The sequence below is a fragment of the Aotus nancymaae genome, unplaced genomic scaffold (assembly GCF_030222135.1).
Source record: "Aotus nancymaae isolate 86718 unplaced genomic scaffold, 86718_ANA_hifiasm-v0.15.2.pri h1tg000018l, whole genome shotgun sequence".
Classification (NCBI taxonomy): Eukaryota; Metazoa; Chordata; class Mammalia; order Primates; family Aotidae; genus Aotus; species Aotus nancymaae.
The window spans coordinates 16,284,852-16,304,721 of record NW_026988430.1 but is presented as its reverse complement, the minus strand read 5'-3'; the positions used below and the strand labels follow the sequence as shown (position 1 = coordinate 16,304,721).

Genomic DNA, 19,870 nt, shown 5'->3' with positions numbered 1-19,870 from the left:
GCAAATTGCCACGCCCCCATGCCCCCTGCAAAATAAACTTCTGGGTTCTAAAGAGAAAGAGTTCTCAAACTCTTTTAGTCTAGATACCCTTTCATTTACTCAACCAAATCTGACTTAGAATCAGTGGAAAGAAAGGTTTGTCTGAGACACCAACAAAGTGAAGTGATGTAACAAAAAATGGAAATGAAATATATGCCCAAATCAGGCTATGCAATTGTGCGCGTGATCTTAGGTCTGTACGGGAAAGCTGAACAGCTGGCGATTCTCTTCCCCTTGCCATAGGTCACTGTTACAGCCAGTTAATGCTGAAATATCCCTATTTGTCAAAGGAAGGAGTTGGGCTAGACTTTAGGACTTCTTTCTTCATCCTTAAGATTAATCATCCTGAAATATATCCTAGGTTTTTTATGTTAGTTTATATCTATAATGATATCAATCGTCCTGACCTAGAAAACACTTTTGAAGGACATTTTGTGGATTATTCGCCTAACACACTGCCCAGGGAGTTCCTGGTAGGGTGAGGCCAACTTCCCTTGGGAACAAGAGAGTTTTGCCAAACTTGATATGTCCCACAGTGTGGGGGGGAACTATGTAATATTCTCCCTAGCTTTCCTTTAGTATTAAGCTGCAAAGCCCCAAAATGCCTTATGCCATCATTTTTGCCACTTTCTAAAGTTGTTAGACTTCTGAGGAAAACTCCAGAACCAAATTTACCAAGCAACCGATTGCATTCAAAATGGATTTAAGTTCAGAAGCAAGGGAGGGAATTGAAACTTGCCAGCTTGATCAGTAACAGGCTCGGTATCATGCAAAGCAGCCTGCTCACCAGAAAGGAACTTCAAGCACAAGTGATACAGCTGCCGCCCGCAGATGCACCGGGGGCAAAAGTAGGCTTCCTTGGGGAATTAGTGCTGTTGTAAAGGAAGGCGTAAAGGAAGGCGGACTGGAGCTCATTACGGTTTAAGGGTAGGTGCCTCTGAGGCCCACGCACGCCTGCGATCCAGCTGGCTTGGCTTTGTGGCCACTAGTTGCTGGCTGGAGTGGCCTGCGGGCACCAGAAGAAAATGGAAGCAGCTCATTTCCCTACCATGGAGACTCATTCCACTGACTGCAGTGCCTACGGCTTCTGCTCCAAGTGATTCTAATCAAAGACTTCTGACTCTGGGAGATGGTTCCTGATGAGGTCTGAACCCTGAGCACTGGAGGCAAATGAAGTCTAATAAGGGCTGGAACTGTTTCCAAGAGTCAGTAAGGGGTGCAATTCTCACCAACCCGATTCGACTCACATTTCTGGAGCTGCTGCTGCGGTGCATAAAACATAGACAAATGGTGACAGCCAAGGGTCTTGCTATGGAGGCGTGAGACCTACCACTGCTCTGCGCCACTGTGCAAAGAACACAGAATGGGAATCGGGGCTGGACTACCAGCCCCAAAGCTGCAGCAGTCTTGCTGGAAGAGCTTGAGCAACCTCCTTCATCTCTGCTGGGAGACCTCAATTTCTTCATCTCTAAAACACGGAAGTTGGATCAGATAGTCTCCAAGGATGTGTGTGTTTGTATGTATGTATGTGTGTGTGTGTATTTGTATGTATGTGTGGCCTAATACTTAATTTTTTTTTATTTTGAGATGGAGTCTCACTCTGTCGCCCCAGCTGGAGTGCAGTGGTGCGATCTCAGCTCTCTGCAACCTCTCCCTCCCAGGTTCATACGATTCTCCTCTCTCAGCCTCCAAAGTAGCTGGGATTACAGGCGCCCACCATCATGCCCAGCTAATTTTTGTATTTTTAGTACCAACAGGGTTTCATCATGTTGACCAGGCTGGTCTCAAACTCCTGACCTCAGGCGATCCACTCACCTCAGCCTCCCAAAGTGCTTGGATTATAGGCATGGGCCACCGCACCAGGATCAATAATTCTAAATGTCAGCATTAGTATATATGTTTTAAGGACATGCCATTTTAATAGGAGAAAAAAAGTCACACGCAAGTGTAGACATGGGCATCCTGTCTAGGACGCATCTGACTGTTCCTGAAATGTGGGCTGTGCCGTAAACACCTAGGATCCCGTCTTACCACCCCAGATTCTGTGTTTCTACCTCTTACCACATTGAGTTTTATCCTGATGTGTCCACCTCTTCCCTGTCACTCCCTCGAGCCACATGAGTGGTCTTTATTTGCCTAGCAACTGGATTTCCACTCTATAATCCTGGGCTTCTGTCTCTGCATCACCCCAGATGCACCAAAGGTAGGTTCCAGTGGAATTTTTCTGGGACCTGTTAGCAGTTAGCATTTCTGGCTGACTGCTCACATTACACCCCAAACACACACTCCACTTCAGCTTGGGGGCAGCCCACCGACAGCCTCTGCACCCCACATGCCCTTTTCCCAAGAGCCTGACTTCAGCTCTTCCCTGCTCCTTATATGCCTTTCAGTGTTCTTCTTCTTTGCCAATCTCTCCATCCCCATGAAAGACCCAGCCACGATCCACAGACAGGCCTGCCAGAACTCCCACTGCTCTATAGTCAGACCCAAGGCAGTCACACCTTGGTCAGAACTTGAGTGATCGGTCTGGGTTCCTCACAGCAGCAGATTTCCAAGTGTGGCCCCTGCCCCGGCAGCATGAAGCCCCCTGGGATCTGGTTATCAACGTAGAGCCGCAGGCCCTGCCCAGCACCAGATCTACATTTTGAAGGTCCTTGGGTAGTTCAGATGCACATTAGCCTTTGAGAAGCGCTGCTGCGGACTGTCCTAGGTCAACTAACCTGTTAGAGGACGCTCCTGGATAAGTAAGCACCATCTCCCTTCCCCTGGCACTGTAGGACTACGAAGCCATACCAGCATCAGAGATGCTGACTGGCCCAGGGAGGTGGGAGAGTGCATCCTGGAGGAAGACCATGTGCTGAAACAGATCCCCCTTTCCATGCAAACTGGACCTCTCACAGCTGTCCAGATCCTCCTCAAGAGAGTGATCGCCACTCTCTTCAAGGTCCTACTTTGCACAGAAAAAAGATGGATGCATAACTTCTGGGGGGTAAAAAGATTGATGAAACCAGGCTGCTGTACCACTAAGTATCAGAAGAGCTTCCATCATCACTGTTGCAGCCTCCACCAGCAAACTGGAAGGGTGTCTCAGCCAAGCCTGGAAGCGCAGCACATTACCGGGCAGGTAGTTCCACTAGGGAGCTATGATCCCAGGAGCTCCCCTTTACCTTCAAAGGACTTTAGAGTTCCCAGATGGCTTTTACCTTATGGTGCCCCAGCTAGAACTGGGCCATGGAGTAAAAGCCAGATGGGTGGGTAGAAGCCAAATTTCTTACTTGGAAAAAGTTACATGGAGGAAGCAAGGTTTGGACTCCATTAAATTCCCATCATCACTCTGCCTCTCCAACACACAGCTCCAACTACAAAACAGCTCCCCAGGTAACCAAGAGAGCCAAGACTCCCTTTCTCTCCAACACATCCTTCGTAAATCTTTCTCCTCCTCCCATCTGCTTTTCCTGATTTCTCACATGATGACCCATGTCTTCCTTTCTCCCCACTCATGCCTTGGATCTATGAAATGTACCCCAATGCCCACAGGGTCCCCAGACCGCCACAGCTCAGCAGTTAGACCCCAAATCTCAGTTTTCAGAGCTGCCTCTTTAACATGGCAAAGTCATTTTCGAAACATGCAGAGAAAAGCAAACTGGAGCATACATCTGCAGGCAAGAAAAATCAATTCTTACCATCAGAGGACAGCTAATCTTCTCTGGGGGCTGCTACCTCAGAAGAGAGTCTTCGGTCCTGCCTGAAGCCCTCAGACTCAGTGCCAGGACTCTGCCAGGTTCCTCTCCATGGCAGCCTCTGCAGGAAATGGGGCTGAGGCACGCCGCTAGCCCAGGGCCAGTGCTCTGGGCACCCCAGCGGAGGTTCCTGCGGCTTTGCTCATTGCTGTTCTTTCACAAAGAACCCGCTACATTGCACAGTTCCTTCCAAATCCGCTCCAGTGCTTGTTGGGAAATCAACAAGTCATTCTGGACTTTCCAGATGCAATGCTTCTGGAGGCCGTCTTCATTTATTTTTTTTTCACTCTCCCTCTTTTTCCCCTTTCTCAGCTAAAAAAGTTGGCTGAGGTCACAACGAACAATGGCCAAGCTTGTGTCACTGACCAGATGCCTCCCACCCCCAGGCCTGTGGACAAGGGCAGCTTTGTCCACTGTGTTCTAGGCGGGACTTCCTAAGCCTGCCCAAACCCTGCTGGGGAATGTTTTGGCCAACTTCTTCCCAACCGTAAGTCACGACTCTGGCCCCGGCCCTGGCCCCAGCTGTGTGAACCCAAGGCCAGATATAAACCAACATAAAAAGAACAGAGAACGCTCCCCCAAAGAACCATTGTGTGGAAAGTTGGTGCCTCCAGAGGGGCAAGATGAAGGTCTCTTGCCCTCACTCTGCCCTCACCACCACCAAACCTGCACAGATAATCAACAAAGACAGGGTCATGCAGGGTCTCCACGGAAAGGGGCCTGAGGATCGCGGCGTCATTAGTTACAAGTGGAGAAAGGGTTGGAACCCAAGATCAATACTGCAGCCACCAACTAAATGAGCTTAGGCAGGGGCTTGGATCCTTGGTGAATAGATCGTATCATTTCGTGTAGAAAGCTTTTTGGAGCAGCTGAAGATGTAGCACTCAAAACGCCGCATATTTCTGTGTTTGCTTTCAGATGTAAACCTTTGGGGTTTTAGAAACTGATTCTTTATATAGAACTAAATATAGTTTTCTAGAAAAACCAAGATCCTGAAGACTGAGTAGTTCCCTATTAAGCAAATGGATAAACTTATTTATGAAGAGGTTTCAATACCAACTCTTCGGTGGGGGGAAAAATAAGTACTATTTTCTAAGGATGGAGTCTGACCAGAGCTAAGCTGTTGTTTTACTACTCACTAGCTGCGAGACCCTGGGGAACAGCTCCAGCTTCAATTTCAAGTGTAAAATGCCGACGATCACAGTATCTTTCTCGAAAGATTGCTGTGAGAATTTTTTTTTTTTTTTTTTTAATATAGAGAGTCTCACTCTGTCGCTCAGGTTGGAGTGCAGTGGCGCAGTCTCAGCTCACTGCAACCTCCACCTCCCAGGTTCAAGGGATTCTCCTGCCTCAGCCTCCCGAGTAGCTGAGACTACAGGCACCTGCCACTACACGTGGCTAATTTTTGTATTTTTAGTACAGACAGGGTTTCACCATATTGGCCAGGCCTCGAACTCCTGACCTTGTGATCCGCCCACCTCAGCCTCCCAAAGTGCTAGGATTACAGGCATGAGCCACTGCACCTGGCCGCTGTGAGAGATTAAAGATGGGGGCATCCAGTTAAATATTTCACCTACTGGATGATGTAAATGCTCAATGAAAGCTAGGATATTTGTTGTTACTATAGTCAGTGGCTGAAAGGGTAGGCACTGCAGTTACCCTGGGTCCATAAAAAGTCTAGACTGAACAATAAAAAGCAAAGAGCCCAATTAAAAACGAGAAAAAGACATTCCTCCAAAGAAGATATAAAAATGACGAATAAGCACATGAAAAGATGCTCAACATCATTAATCATCAGGGAAATGCAAATCAAAACTACCATGAGATATCAGCTCACTCCCATTAGGATGGCTTCCTCAAAAAACCAGCCAAGACCAGGAACAATGGCTCACACCTGTAATCCCAGCACTGTGGGAGACCAAGGCAGGAAGATCACTTGAGGCCAGGAGTTCGAGACCAATCTGGCCAACACAGCAAAACCCCATCTCTACTAAAAATTCAAAAATTAGCTGGGCGTGGTGGTGCATGCCTGTCGTCCCAGCTACTTGGGAGGCTGAGGCAGGAGAAATCGGGAGGCGGAGGTTGCAGTGAGCTGGGATCACGCCACTGCACTCCAGCCTGGGCAACAGAGCGAGACTCTGTCTCAAAACACACAAACAAACATGCAAACACACAACAACAACAACAACAACAAAGAAAAGAATAAGTACTAGCAAGGATTTAGAAATATTGGAACCCTCGCGCCCTGCTGGTGGAAATGTAAAATGGTGCAGCCCCTATGGAAAATAGTGTAGTAATTCCTCAAAAATTTAAACACAGAATTGCCATCTGGTCCCCCAAGTCCATTAATGGTATATACCAAAAAGAACTGAAAGCAAGGTCCTGAAGGGAGGGTCTTGCTGCCTGTTCATGGTACCGTAATTCTCAATAGCCAGAAGGTGGAAACAACCCAAGTCGTGGTAAAATAAACACGACGGAGTATTATTCAGCCTTAAGAAGGAAGGAAATTTTGACACACACAATCACGTGGATGAACCTTGAGGACATTATGCTGAGTGCAACAGCCAGACACAAAGGGAAAAATACTATTAGCTTCCACTTAGACAACACACCTAGAGAAGTCAAATTGATGACAGAAAGCAGAATGGAGGTGACCAGGTGCTGGGGCAAAAGGATGATGGGAGTTAGAGTTTAATGGGTCCAGAGTGTCAGTGCTGCAAGATGGAAGCGTTCTGGAGATTAATGGTGGTGGTGGTGATGGCTGCACAACCACGTGAATGTACTCAAAGCCACTGAACTATACATTTAAAATTGAGAGATGGTGGATTTCATATCATGTATATTTTGCCATGATTTAAAAAAAAAAGCCTGAGACTCATGGAGATAGTTTAGACCAAAAGACCCTGTGACACGTAACCCACATCATAAGACACAGCAGCTCAGGCTCTCCGTGTACACCCAGAGGGAAGCCGCCCCAGCCCCTTGGCAACAGTGAACGGGCTGGGTGTGGTGGTTCATGCCTGTAATAGCAGAACTTTGGGAGGCCAAGGCAGGCAGATCATTTGAGGTCAGGAGTTTGAGACCAGCCTGGCCAACATGGCAAAACCCCATCTCTACTAAAAATATAAAAAATTAGCTGGGCATGGTGGTGTGCACCTGTAATCCCAGCTACTCAGGAGGCTGAGGCAGGAGAATCACTTGAACCCAGGAGGCGGAGGTTGTCATCAGCCAAGATCACGCCACTGCACTCCAACCTGGGCAACAGAGCGAGACCCTGCCTCAAAAAAAAAAAAAAAAAAAAAAAAGAAGAAGAAGAAGAAGAAGATCGATAATGAGGAGGCTGGTCATTTACAACAGGACTCACTCACCATGGTTTGTCTTGTGTTCAATCATGGGGAGACCAAGGCAATATAGCCAGTATCCTAATGTCCATCAAGGGCTTTTCCGTTTAGGAGTGTGGTACACTCTGAGGCTACTAGAGGGGGTGACAATGTGCCTCTCCCTTGGATATATCAATTCCTTTCTGTGTCTACAGCCAATCTTCCTGGTCTTTTGTCTTCCACGTCTGATGGCAGGGCTCATTTCTTCTCAAAGCTACCAACGCGGCTGCTTGGGGCACTCTACCTCCCTCTCTAATTGCTGGGTTTTGATCTGCTGCAGGAGTGATTCTGAGGATCTTTGAGCACTTACCCTGGACCAGGTGTTGTTCTATGCTTCACGTTTCATGTCACTTAATCCATGCAACAAACCAAGTAGGAAAATTCTATGATCGTCCTCATTTAATAGAAAAAAACAGAGGCTCTTGAGAGGAATTGGGCAGGACCAAGCCACGGGGGCAGTATTCTAGGCCATGGGGCCAGCCTGAGCCAAGGTCAGAGAGAAACAGTGTGGGTGCAGGCTGCGGGATGAGCAGGTGGATCAATTTATCAGAGTTTAAGAGGCGTGGAAGATGGGAAAAATAGTAGTGAAGAATGGCGTCAGATCACAGGAGGCTATGAGGGCACCAGGAACTAAGAAACTTTGATTCTATAAAGGAGAAGAAACCATCGGTGGATTTCGAGCAGGGTAGAAATCCCAGTCGGGTCTCTGCTTTGCAGAAATCATCATGACCCCAGGGTATAAAAAGGTCAAATGTGAGGGAGAAACTAGAGGGAGGAAACTGGCTATCAGATCCCCCCACCTTCTTTCTCTTTCCCCCCACCTTCTTTCTCTCTCCCCCTTCTCACCCATCATAAAAACAAGAGAAAGGCAATGCTCAAGCCTACACTTGCAAAATGGTCCCAAACCAGCCACGAAGAGGCGGCGAGAGCATCACATCCAGCTGTGGGGAGTCCCCCACTGGCAGCTGAGTTATTTGCATCTTCTCTCTGCAGTGTGGGAGGAGAGTCCGGGTGACGAATCCACACACTTACTTTTGAGGTCAGACATGTCACAGAAATAGACAGGACCTAAGGTACTTTGTTCTTAGAGATGGGCTCTCACCCACGAGAAGGTAAAAGCAAGCTGGGCATAGTGGCTCACGCCTGTAATCCCAACGCTTTGGGAGGTCAAGGCGGGTGGGTCACCTGAGGTTAGGAGTTTGAGACCAGCCTGGCCAACATGGCAAAAACCCATCTCTACTAAAAATACAAAAATTAGCCAGGCATAGTGATGCATACTTGTAATCCCAGTTAAGAGGGAGGCTGAGGCAGGCAAATCGCTTGAACCCGGGAGGCAGAGGTTGCATTGAGCCAAGATAATGCCACTGCACTCCAGCCTGAGTGACAGAGCAAGACTCCGTCTCAAAAAAAAAAAAAAAGAAGAAGGTAAAAGCAGAACTTCATTTGAACCTAGATGGTCAAGACCTTCACCTTCAGTCCTTTCAGGTTTGTGGAATGAAAATGGCCATAAAAGCTTTCATAGCCTGTGACTTCTCAGTTTTGTAATAGCAGAGAGGGGACGGTTTTGAGGCTGTTAAAGTTTTGAGGCTCTTAAACATTAACAGCTGTCCCCGACACCACTTTGACATTTCATCACACAGACGAACAGATATGATCACAGACAACAATGCCTCACTCCAGGCAACACACAGAAATCACTGTCATTGCGAATCCCAGTAGGGCTCCCAGCCAAGGGCAAGGGACCTTTCTGGGCCATTACAAATCAGGAGGCTGGGCTGCTCTGACCTGACCTAAGCAGAACACACTAGTCCTGCAGACATTTCATTCTTTAGGATTCCCCAAAGTTAATCTCTCAGAGTACATAAGACTCCCGAATACATTCTAAGGGTTTACCGTTTGGGTTCATCCTAGCATCTCAATCCAGAAGTCACTTTGGTTTTCCTTTATTAACCATCCTTAGTGATTAGTGTTGGCTGTGAAAAACACACTACTGGTCTCTCCTGGTCTCTGCAAATAGAGAGGTTGCTACATATGGAGCCACATGGACGAACAGCGGACAGCAGAGAATACACGATCCCAAAGCGAAAAGGCTGACGATCATTTCCACCAAGCTGAGTTTTCCTGTGTTCAATGGCATCAGATGAGACCAATCCTCTTTTTTTCTTTGTTTTACTCAAGTTGAAAACTGTCAATCGACCAGGCGTGGTGGCTCACGCCTGTAATCCCAACACTTAAGGTGGCCAAGGTGGGTGGATCACGAGGTGAAGAGATCAAGACCAGCCTAGCCAATATGGTGAAACTCTGTCTCTACTAAACATACAAAAATTAGCTGGGCATTGTGGCACATGTCCGTAGTCCCAGCTACTCGGGAGGCTGAGGCAGAAGAATCGCTTGAACCCAGGAGGTGGAGGTTGCAGTGAGCCGAGATCATGCCACTGCACCAGCCTGGCGACAGAGCGAGAAGTTTCTCAAACAGAAAGAAAGAAAACTGTCAACCAAAATAGGCCATATTCTCTGTAGGCCCTTGTCCTCTGTAGGAATAAATTGGGTTGTCTTAATATGATAATTAATAAGAAAGCACATCTGGGTAGGGTGATGACTCACTTTTTGTAAATGCTTCACAGTCATGAAGGGAAAAATTATTCATCAGCCCAAGCAGTCTCCAGGGTACAGGGTCTCAGGGACACCTCCATCCTCCACGTGTGGCCGCTGTCTGCATGATCAATCAACCAACCAACTAACAGTTAAACTACCCTTTCCTGAATCCTGTGCAGGATACAGGCAGGTATTGTATGTAGAACCTGACTCCTAAAATTTGGAAGATAAGTCACAAATACATAAGAGAAAATAGAAGTGTACGTATCAAAGCAGTCTGCAAAAGTGCCAAATGCTATGTGATAAGCTGGCAGACAATAAGAGCTTTCAGAATCCAGAGAAGGGCGGGGTCACTTTTGGCTGGGGCAGTCCAGGGAGGCTTCCCAAAAAGACACACGACTTGCCTCACAGCAGGGATAAAAAGAAAGGCTTGATGAGAGCCCAAGGGACATGATGTACGAAGCAGAATAAGGTTTGATAAAGGACGAGACATAGGGAAATGAGAGAGAGTGAAGTTGATTTGGAAGGAAATGACAGCAGTTCGAACCAGTAACCCAGAGAGACGTGGCCTAACTCTTCACCCATTAGGGGGGATTCAGTAGAGTTTGTTGGCCATAGATCCAAGTTCAAAGTGTTCAGTGGGGGGTAGGGGTGAGTATGGCCCTTGGTACGTGAAGTTGCAGGCATCTGCTCGGAGATGGTGGTGAGATTCTACAGGCTGACTAGGAGTTCACAAAGAAAGGACGGACCTTGGCTAGGTGCGGTTGCTCGCGCCTGTAATCCCAGCAGTTTGGGAGGCTGAGGCAGGTAGATCATGAGGTCAGGAGTTCCAGACCAGGCTGGCCAAGATGGTGAAACCCCATCTCTACTAAAAATACAAAAAGTAGCCAGGTGTGGTGGCAGGCACCTGTAATCCCAGTTTCTCGGGAGGCTGAGGCTGAGGCAGGAGAATTGCTTGAATCCAGGAGGTGGAGGCTGCAGTCAGCCAAGATCGTGCCACTGCACTGCAACCTGGGTTACAAGAGTGAGACTTTGTGTTGAAAGAGGGGAAGAAAGTGGGGAGGGGGTGAAAGGGGGAAGGAGAGGGAGGGGAGGAGGGAAGAAGGGAGGGAGGGGAAAGGAAGGAAGGAAGGGAGGGAGGGAGGGAGGGAAACAGACTTACTTAAGCTGAACCTTGGGGCATGCTCTTGCCTATGCAGTGTGAATAAATTCTCCCCAGCACTCCTCAGTCCCAATCTTGCTCTCCCCATGCCTTTCATTAGTGCATGCAACACCCCTAGGCCCCTCTCCAAGACTCTCAAAGGCAAGAGCCAGGTCTTCATCCTTTTCACCCCTAACCAGACCAGTGCCCAACACTCAGGGGCTACATGGGGAATGAATGATGTTAGTTCTGAGAATCAGGCACAGAAACCAAACGAGGAGGGGAATACAAGAAGAAATAAATACAGCCAACCCTTGAACAATGGGAGGGCTTAGAGGTGCTAACCCCCACCTCCCCATGCAGTTGAAAATCTGTAAATAACTTTTGACTCCCCCAAAAGTTAACTACTAACAGCCTACTGTTGAATAGAAGCCTTATCGATAACCTAAACAGTTGATTAACATGTATTCTGTATGTTATCTGTATTACAGACTTCATTCCTAAAGTAAGCTAGAGAAAAATAAAATGTTAAGAAAATTGTTAAGGGGCCGGGCACAGTAGCTCATGCCTATAATTCCAACACTTTGGGAGGCTGAGGTGGGAGGATCGCTTGAGCCCAGGAGTTCGAGACCAGCTTGGGCAGTCTGGTGAGTGAAACCCCATCTCTACAAAAATAAGTAAAAATAAAAATAAATTAACTTGGCATGGTACATGCCTGTAGACCCAGCTAGCTACTAGGCAGCCTGAGGCAAGAGTAACCTTGAGCCCTGGAAGGCAAGGCTGCAGTGAGCCAAGATCGTTCTACTGTACTCCAGCCTGGGTAACAGAGTAAGACCCTGTCTCTAAATAAATAAATAAACGCAATCATAAGAAAGAGAAAAATACGGTACAGTACTGTACCATATTTACGATCCCATACGTTTCCATCATCCGTTTACAAGATAAATCCTTTGAAACGGTGGCAACCGCAGCGACAGACCTCCATCTATGGTATATAACAAGCAATTGACTTTTTCCTGTAATGTCAGGACTTTTCTCTGCTTCTGGGGAATACTTCCAGCATCACTAGTGGCACACTCTATGGGTCCCATGGTGTTATTCGAGGCTTATGGCATTGCAGTAAACATGCTGAAAAATATGTAGAACAGTGAACGATCAGTTTTTACTGTGATACCCAATTTACCGGAGTGATGAACTGTTCATGCAGGGAAGATTAGCATCACACAGCATTTTAAGCCCATACTCTCAACACCTGAGCTCACTGCAAAACAACCAGGGGTGGCCATGAAATTATTTCAGTAGTACAGTATATACCAAGGCTAGTTATAAGCAGTGATGATTAATACTGTATCTTTACCTTTGTTTACATTTCGCTTAAACGTGAATGGTGCCATATACCGTTTGAGTGTGTGTAGGGGTAAATTTTGATAAATTCTAACTTTCTATAGATTTGTATGTATTTTATGGTAGTAAACGACAAACTAGTATCTACTATATTTTATGCATTCACGACATGTCTAACATGTTCTTAATTTTTTTTTTTTTATATATTTCTAGGCTAGGGAGTCTGTCTTCCATTTTTTTCAAATTGTCACAAATCTCCAAAAAATTTTTCCAATATATTCATCGAAAAGAATCCACATATAAGTTGCTCTGTGCAGTTCAAATCCATTGTCCAAGGTTCAACTGTAGTTAAGAGTGTCAGAGTGAAAGGCCCAGGAAAATGCTCACTGAATACAGAGAGGGTGTGTCTCGTTGATCTTCAAAGAGGAATGTGGAAGAGAAATGGGTGTAGAAATTGATCTCAAGCACACAAGGAGCCAGCAAGACCTTTAGATAAAATACTGTTAAAGAAGAGAGTAAGAAAGAGGACAGGTCATAGACCATGGCTGGCTCCAGGCCACGGGTGTGCTGGGCAGGGGGGCACTTGTGAACTGGCTGCAGCCAGTTTCTTGTACTCATCAGGGTAGAGCCCAAGGACCCTTATAAAATTTCTATGTGGTCAGATGTGGTGGTTCACGCCTGTAATCCCAGCACTTTGGGAGGCCGAGGCAGGTGGATCACAAAGTCAAAAGTTCAAGACCAGCCTGGCCAAGATGGTAAAATCCCATCTCTACTAAAAATGCAAAAATTAGTTGGATGTGATGGCAGGTATCTGTAATCCCAGCTACTTGGGAAGCTGAGGCAAAGAACTGCTTGAACCCAGGAGGCAGAGGTTACAGTGAGCTGAGATCATGCCACTACACTCCAGCCTGGGTGACAAAGTGAGACTCCGTCTCAAAAATTAAAAAAAATTAAAAAAAAAATCACCCCATAAAAGATTCCCAGTATCAGGCCAGGGGTGCAGTGGCTCATGCCTGTAATCCCAGCACTTTGGGAGGTCAAGGCGGGTGGATCACGAGGTCAGGAGTTCAAGACCAGCCTGGCCAATATAGTGAAACCCATCTCTACTCAAAATACAAAAAAAAAAATTAGCCAGGTGTGGTGGTGGGTGCCTGTAGTCTCAGCTACTTGGGAGGCTGAGGCAGGAGAATCGCTTGAACCCGGGAGGCAGAAGTTGCAGTGAGCTGAGATCGCACCACTGCACTCCAGCATGGGCGACACAGCAAAACTCTGTCTCAATCAAAAAAAAAAAGATTCCCAGTATCAAGTGGACATATCAGAAATAGTGCACAGTTTAAAAGGCCTCCAAACAGGCCTGATTCTAAGGGATCCCATAGCTCGGTTTCCCTTTCCTGCAGCCATTCATACCCCACTGTTACACTTCATTCCATCCATCACTGTGTACCAATTGCATTATTATTTACTCAATATTTTTTCGAGCTGACTTACATCCCACTGAAATGTAGTTTGGCCCTAAGCAATAATAGCTATGAAATCACATATTTGATGTGGTTTGAGTTTCCTTCTACTACACACTAAAATAAATATAACTTTAAAACTGTCATCTTGACATGATCTAAAATTATCTCACAGATCTCGAGTTGTAAACTAGGCACACTTTGAGAAACACTGTCTCTGGCTACCCATAAAGTCACCATGCAGCCTCCACAAAGTGGTTTCGGAGATTCTTTTCTTTAATCCAGAAAACCAAACCAGAATTCTCTACTGACCACATCCGCACATCGACAGGAACATGGTACCCAGCGTGTGTCTGAAGTTAAGGTGATGAGAAAGGGAAATGCACAAGGGGCATCTGACAGCCGCCCCAGAACACCGCCTATCAAACCAGCAGTAAGAGGAAAAGAAAAGGAAACGACTCATCCAGTCTTAAAAACAAATTTCAAAAATGACAGACAAGCAGAATCAGAGGTAAAACAAAACAAACAAACAAAAAAACCTCGAGAACCATGAGGCCAATGAAGGAACGGCAGAAAATCCTGCAAACCAAGATGAGTTGTAAAAGGGGAAATAACCCTTCACACCTTCACCACTGCCTGCCCGTAATCTGAGATGCACTTCATGGCTCTGCCACTCCCTGTCTCTAACTTGAGATGCAGGATTTGCACTGACCTGAACACAGAGCAGCCAGCCCTCTCCTCTTGGCACAGAGGCTGAGAGGACTGCCCATCATCCATCTAGGGACAGCAATTCTCAGAAAACAAGAGAGCAGGAAGTGCAGGGTAGAACAAGGGGCGTGTTGGGGGGGTGGGATGCTCACAGTTCTGAGACGAATGGACACCACAGGCCATGCCCAGCCAATGCTCTGGCTGCAGGACATTGAGAAGTGACACCGGGAACTGTGAGTTTTCATGTTCTCCATCAACAGAATATCACAGAACCAGGTAGTAACATGACAGTTCACCAGGTGAAAGCCAACTAGAAAACAGGAACTGGACTGAGAGATGGGTACACCGTCAGACCTACAGGCAGGTAACTGCGGGGGGAGCCGACCTTTCTCCCAAGTCGACAGTGTGCCAAGGCTAGTGACAGTCCATGCTTTCTGTTGGTACATGCCAAGTTTACATAGATCCTGCCATGTTCAAGAATGCATAAAGAGAGGAAATATACAAAATCAGAGTGAGGAAACACCACCCTGAAGGCTCAAAGGAAGAGCGTGTCTCAGAAAATCATTCAGAAGAAAAACTGCCAGGATGCAAGAAGCTGTAATTTCTTTGGAGGAGGAACAGCAAATCATAACAGAAAAACAAAAAACAAAAAAAACAGTCCAAATAAAAAGGATGACCAACAAGATAATGGATGAGGTGAGGATTATATAAAAATTGCTCATTTAAAGCCATATTTAGTTGTAGTTGTGGATAACTACAAATATAAACGATTAAGTCAGCGACTTGTGGGGCTAACAGGAAAAGTGTCCCCAAATTGCAAAGAACAAAAAGCAAGGAAATCAAGAGTCTACATATATGTGTAAGAAGTATTCCATTATTAAAGACCAGAATAAACAGGTTAAAATTAATGATCAATTACAAAAACGATCAAAAATCATGCACATAGGCTGGGTGTGGTGGCTCCACCTATAATCCTAGCATTTTGGAAGGCTGAGGCGGGCGGATCACTTGAGGTCAGGAGTTTAAGACTAGCCTGGTGAACATGGTGAAACTGTCTCTACTAAAAATACAAAAATTAGCCAGGCGTGGTGGTGCGTGCCTGCAATCCCAGCTACTCTGGAGGCTGAGGCAGCCAGATTGCTTGAACCCAGGAGGCAGAGGTTGCAGTAAGCAGAGATCACACCATTGCACTTCAGCCTGGGCAACAGAGCAAGACTCTGTCTCAAAAATAAATAAATAAAAATAAATAATGCATATAAACAGGCAAAAAGAGAAAGGGTTACCAAGGAAATTAGATTTTCCTCAGACTTCTCCTCTACCCTACTAATGGCTAGAGAGCTCTTCCTACTAGAATAAAAGCTCCATACAGCAGGGATTTTGTTTTGCTCACTGCTCTATCACGGTGCATACAGGGCCTGGCATCACCCCTTGGAAAGAGCTAGAAGACAAATCCCACTGAGTTTAAAGCTTCACAAGGTATAGTCATTGTTATGTCCATTGCTGTGGGTATTCAATAAATATCTGTTGAAGCTAAATGGCAAATATGAATTTCTATCCAAAAAGTTTGTAATTCAAGACATAGAAATCCATCAAGTTGTATTAGTATTTCATATGAAAGAAACAGGAAGGTTCTCTTAGAGGTATCCAAGTGAAGACACCACCCCCTTCCTCCCCCAGCCACTGAGAGATAAATTACAATTAGGACGACAACACAGCCATGCGGAAGCCGTGTAAGTCATTTTTTGCTCAGTATAGACAAACTCCCAACGCAGAAATCCGGTGAACTATGTGCTGCCTGGTGGATTTTCCAGCTCACCGGGGATGAAGACTGGTGCCTTAGTATTTCATTCACCTCCTTTTCTGCTCCCGTCCATCCCAGAACCAGGAGAAGGGTTTCTCCTGCAAGACCAGTACAGATGAAGCTTTGGGCCATGTGTGAGGACCACGCCTAACTGATGTTCCCTTTCTGTTCGGGCACATGCCAACAACGAGGACTATTCAAGCTTTGGGGACACTGTGCTGGCAGGATCCACAAACAAGAAGTCTTTGTTTTTCGTCTCCACCAAAGCAACACTGCTGTGTAAGGCACCACACTGGCCATTTTCTTTGCCGTGCAACTGCAGCCTTGATTTTCTGCATGTTAAAAACTCACATTGAATGGACCGAGTCTTGTTTTCTTCCTTAAATCGGGAAAGATCAATAAACCACCCAGTGGCAAAGCTTTCTGTCATCAAAACCTTCTTTATATCATCCTCCCTCTAAGAGCTGTCCCTGCTGCAGAAATCAAAGCATGTGGTATGATCTCAATATGGAAAATAACACTTCCCCACCCAAATGAAGTACTAAAGAAAGACACCAACACATGAACAAAGCTTTTCTTTGTATTGGGGGATTCCTCTGGTTGTTTTTATTCTATTTATTTCACCAATTTTAACATTTTACTTTACTTAAAAATACTTTAAAATAATTTTAATTTTTAAAATGTGTTTTAAAATTACGTTTACAAGACACAAGCACACGAATGTTCATTGCAGCACCGTTTACAATAGCAAAGACCTGGAGCCAACCCAAATGCCCATCGATGATAGACTGGACAGGGAAAATGTGGCACATATACACCATGGAAAACTACATAGCCATAAAAAAACGATGAGTTTGTGTCCTTTGTAGGGACATGGGTGAACCTGGAAACCATCATTCTCAGCAAACTGACACAAGAACAGAAAACTAAACACCGCACGTTCTCATTCATAGGTGGGTGTTGAACAATGAGAACACATGGACTCAGGGAGGGGAGCATCACACACTGGGGGCAGTAGGCGGGGGTATGGGAGGGACAGTGCGGGGTGGAAAGGGTGGGAAGGGATAACATGGGGAGAAATGCGGGATATAGTGTGCACCTATGCAACAACCCTGCATGACCTGCACATGTACCCCAGAACCTGAAGTAAAATAAGATAAATAAATAAATAGCAGCAACCACAAAATACTTCACTATACTTTTTTTTTTTTTTTTGGTTATTGAGATATTAATAAACTGATAGTTTTGTCTAAAAAAATAAAACAAAATAAAATTACTTTTACAATGAGCAAATCATCATTTACAATTCTAAATATACCATATGATCCCAATTATGGAGAAAAATATACACAGCATAAAAAAGAATGCCCCTAATTATTTTCTTATTTCTGTTTTTCCATATTTTCCATGTTTTCCGTAAAGAGCATATTAATTTTAATGCCTTTTTAAAAATTCTAAGCTTATTTTCTATTATCAGCTAGTGCATGAATATCGCCTTACAAAAAAATATTTAAACAAGGCCAATAAAACCCCCCTTGACATATCCCATCACACTTGACATCCCCTAAAATCACCACTGTTTATCAGGTAGGGTTTATTGTATTTTCTTTCAAATGGCAAGACACTTGAGGGGTGCTTTATCTTTTCAAAAACAAAGATAGAATGACTTTTTCAACCAATGCAAGGCTAACACAAAAATTAGAGACGGAAGGCACGTTAGTAATCATCTGGTCACATCTCACCATGTTACAAATGGGCAAATTGAGGCCGGAAGACAGAGAATGGACACCAAGTCTCCCCAGTACTCACACAGAGTCCTCTCTCACCCTCTGACTGCCTAAACCTGGGTACAGATGTTGCCCCCATTACTAGAGGGCTAGTCCATGGTCAGACAGCACAGCAGAACCAAGTCCCCATTGAGGGCCACTCCCCAAGCTGACCTCCACGCTGCTGTGAAAGATGACCCTCTCCATCAGGCCCAGCTCTCTCCTGCTCAAGCTCAAGCTACTTCCCATCTGTTAGCAGCCAGGCAGACCCCATGAAAGGAAGGGCCCAGGGAGGAAACATCTGTGTACACAAGAGGGGTGATGTCATAAGCTCTCTTGATTTTCCCTTTTGGCAAATCCTCTTCTGTCTATTTTCTTTCCCCCTACTCATTGAGATGCAAAGCTCTATTCAAACAAGGGGGCCTAGAAGACTCCAGCAGCTTCTAGAAACCAAAACTTCCATTCTGCTACAGAAATTCCCAAAAGAAGGTGTGTATTGTGCTGGGGTGAGAGCGGGGCTAAGAACACAAGATATATGCCCTCCAAACCACTCAGTTGACCACAGACATCCATGTGCTAACCCCCAAACCCAGCTTCTGCCCTTTGGCCAAGCAGAGAGGAAGCTCACAGGCAGGTTCCCCAGCTTTTCGGCCATATGACCTTGGCCAAGGCACCTTACCTCTACAAATCTCATTTTTTTCTTTTCCACATATGAAAATGCAAATGCCACCATCTAATTCATGCAATTTTTGTAGGCATTAAATAAAAAGGTGGAAACAATGGTAGGTATATATTAGCTTTGTCCCACACTTTCCCATCCCCTTAAGAAAAGCCATCAACTGAGGTCACCAACACTGAGTCACTCGCGTTGCAGGGACTTTCCCAACAACCTGGCTAAATGCTCCAGAATGACGCCTTCTAACTGTTCTGACATAGACTGAGCTGACTGAAGGAACAAGAGAAAGAACACATGAATGACAAGACCAGAATTTGGAGAACCATCAGAACAGGGCAGTAAACTCACAGGGCTGAGAACACCCAAGGACACCAGGGCAATACCCATAGAAAGCTAGTGGGGTAAATGAAAACAAGAACTTGATAAGAACTCCAGACAAACCAGTGCAAGACCCTGGCAAACTTCTGAATATGGCCACATATGCCTTCATTTGAACACTCTTGTTATGGGCAAGGATACACCAAGAGAATATCATACCCCAGATTGATTGCTCAAGCTCCCAAAAAATGAGATAGGTTGGATAACAGGGAGGAAAAATGGGTTAAGTTTCCGTTTATCCCCAGCATTGATCAATTTCACTGCCTTTATCTCACCATTAGATCTGATCTTTTTGTTGTTTTTAGTTGCTAGAGGACTATTGTGGACCAGTAACTTGATATATAGTAGTTTGACCCTTATAAAAACTCCAGGAGAAAAGTATTTATTTTCATTTTATAATACGGTTAGCTGGAACCCAGTGGTCTGTCTCCAAGGCTGGTGCCAATTCCATCTCACCCCACACTGTGCCCCAATTCCTCCATCTACAATCACAGAAAACTGATGGGCTGAATGAAATGAGCCACAGAAACAAACACGGTCCCGGACCAAGAAGTGCAAAAAGCAGCCCCCAAAACACTTTCCCATCGTACCTGAGGCTCCTCTGCAGTGTCTGGGAATCCCATATCCAAAGGTAAATACTTCAGGGTGGAAGTTACAGTTGAAGCCATGACCCGCCCAGGCTTGATCATCAACTGTCAAACTGATCATCAGGGAGACTCTAATAGCAGATTGCCAGTGGGGAGCCTCATTAACTGGTGGGAGGGGTCCCCGTGGGGAAACAGGTCTAAGAGGGTGGGTAGGAAAGTACCAAGTGAAGCATCTCCACAGCAGAGAGCCCTGACCAG

The 19,870-nt window shown here is 45.7% G+C and overlaps 1 protein-coding gene across 3 annotated transcripts in view; it reads right to left on the bottom strand.

Annotated features, from left to right (window-relative positions):
- Window positions 1-19,870, bottom strand: part of GAS7 (growth arrest specific 7) — a 280,976-nt gene that overhangs the window by 123,013 nt on the left and 138,093 nt on the right. Inside the window, exon 1 of one of the 3 annotated variants that reach the window (XM_012457595.2) lies at window positions 3,723-4,065. The exons of the other annotated variants lie outside the window; for them this stretch is intronic. Within the exon in view, the coding sequence (XP_012313018.1) occupies window positions 3,723-3,725 (3 nt within the window). The 5' untranslated portion in view covers window positions 3,726-4,065. Of the gene's footprint in view, window positions 1-3,722; window positions 4,066-19,870 lie in introns of those variants that run through there. 3 annotated transcript variants of the gene reach the window in all.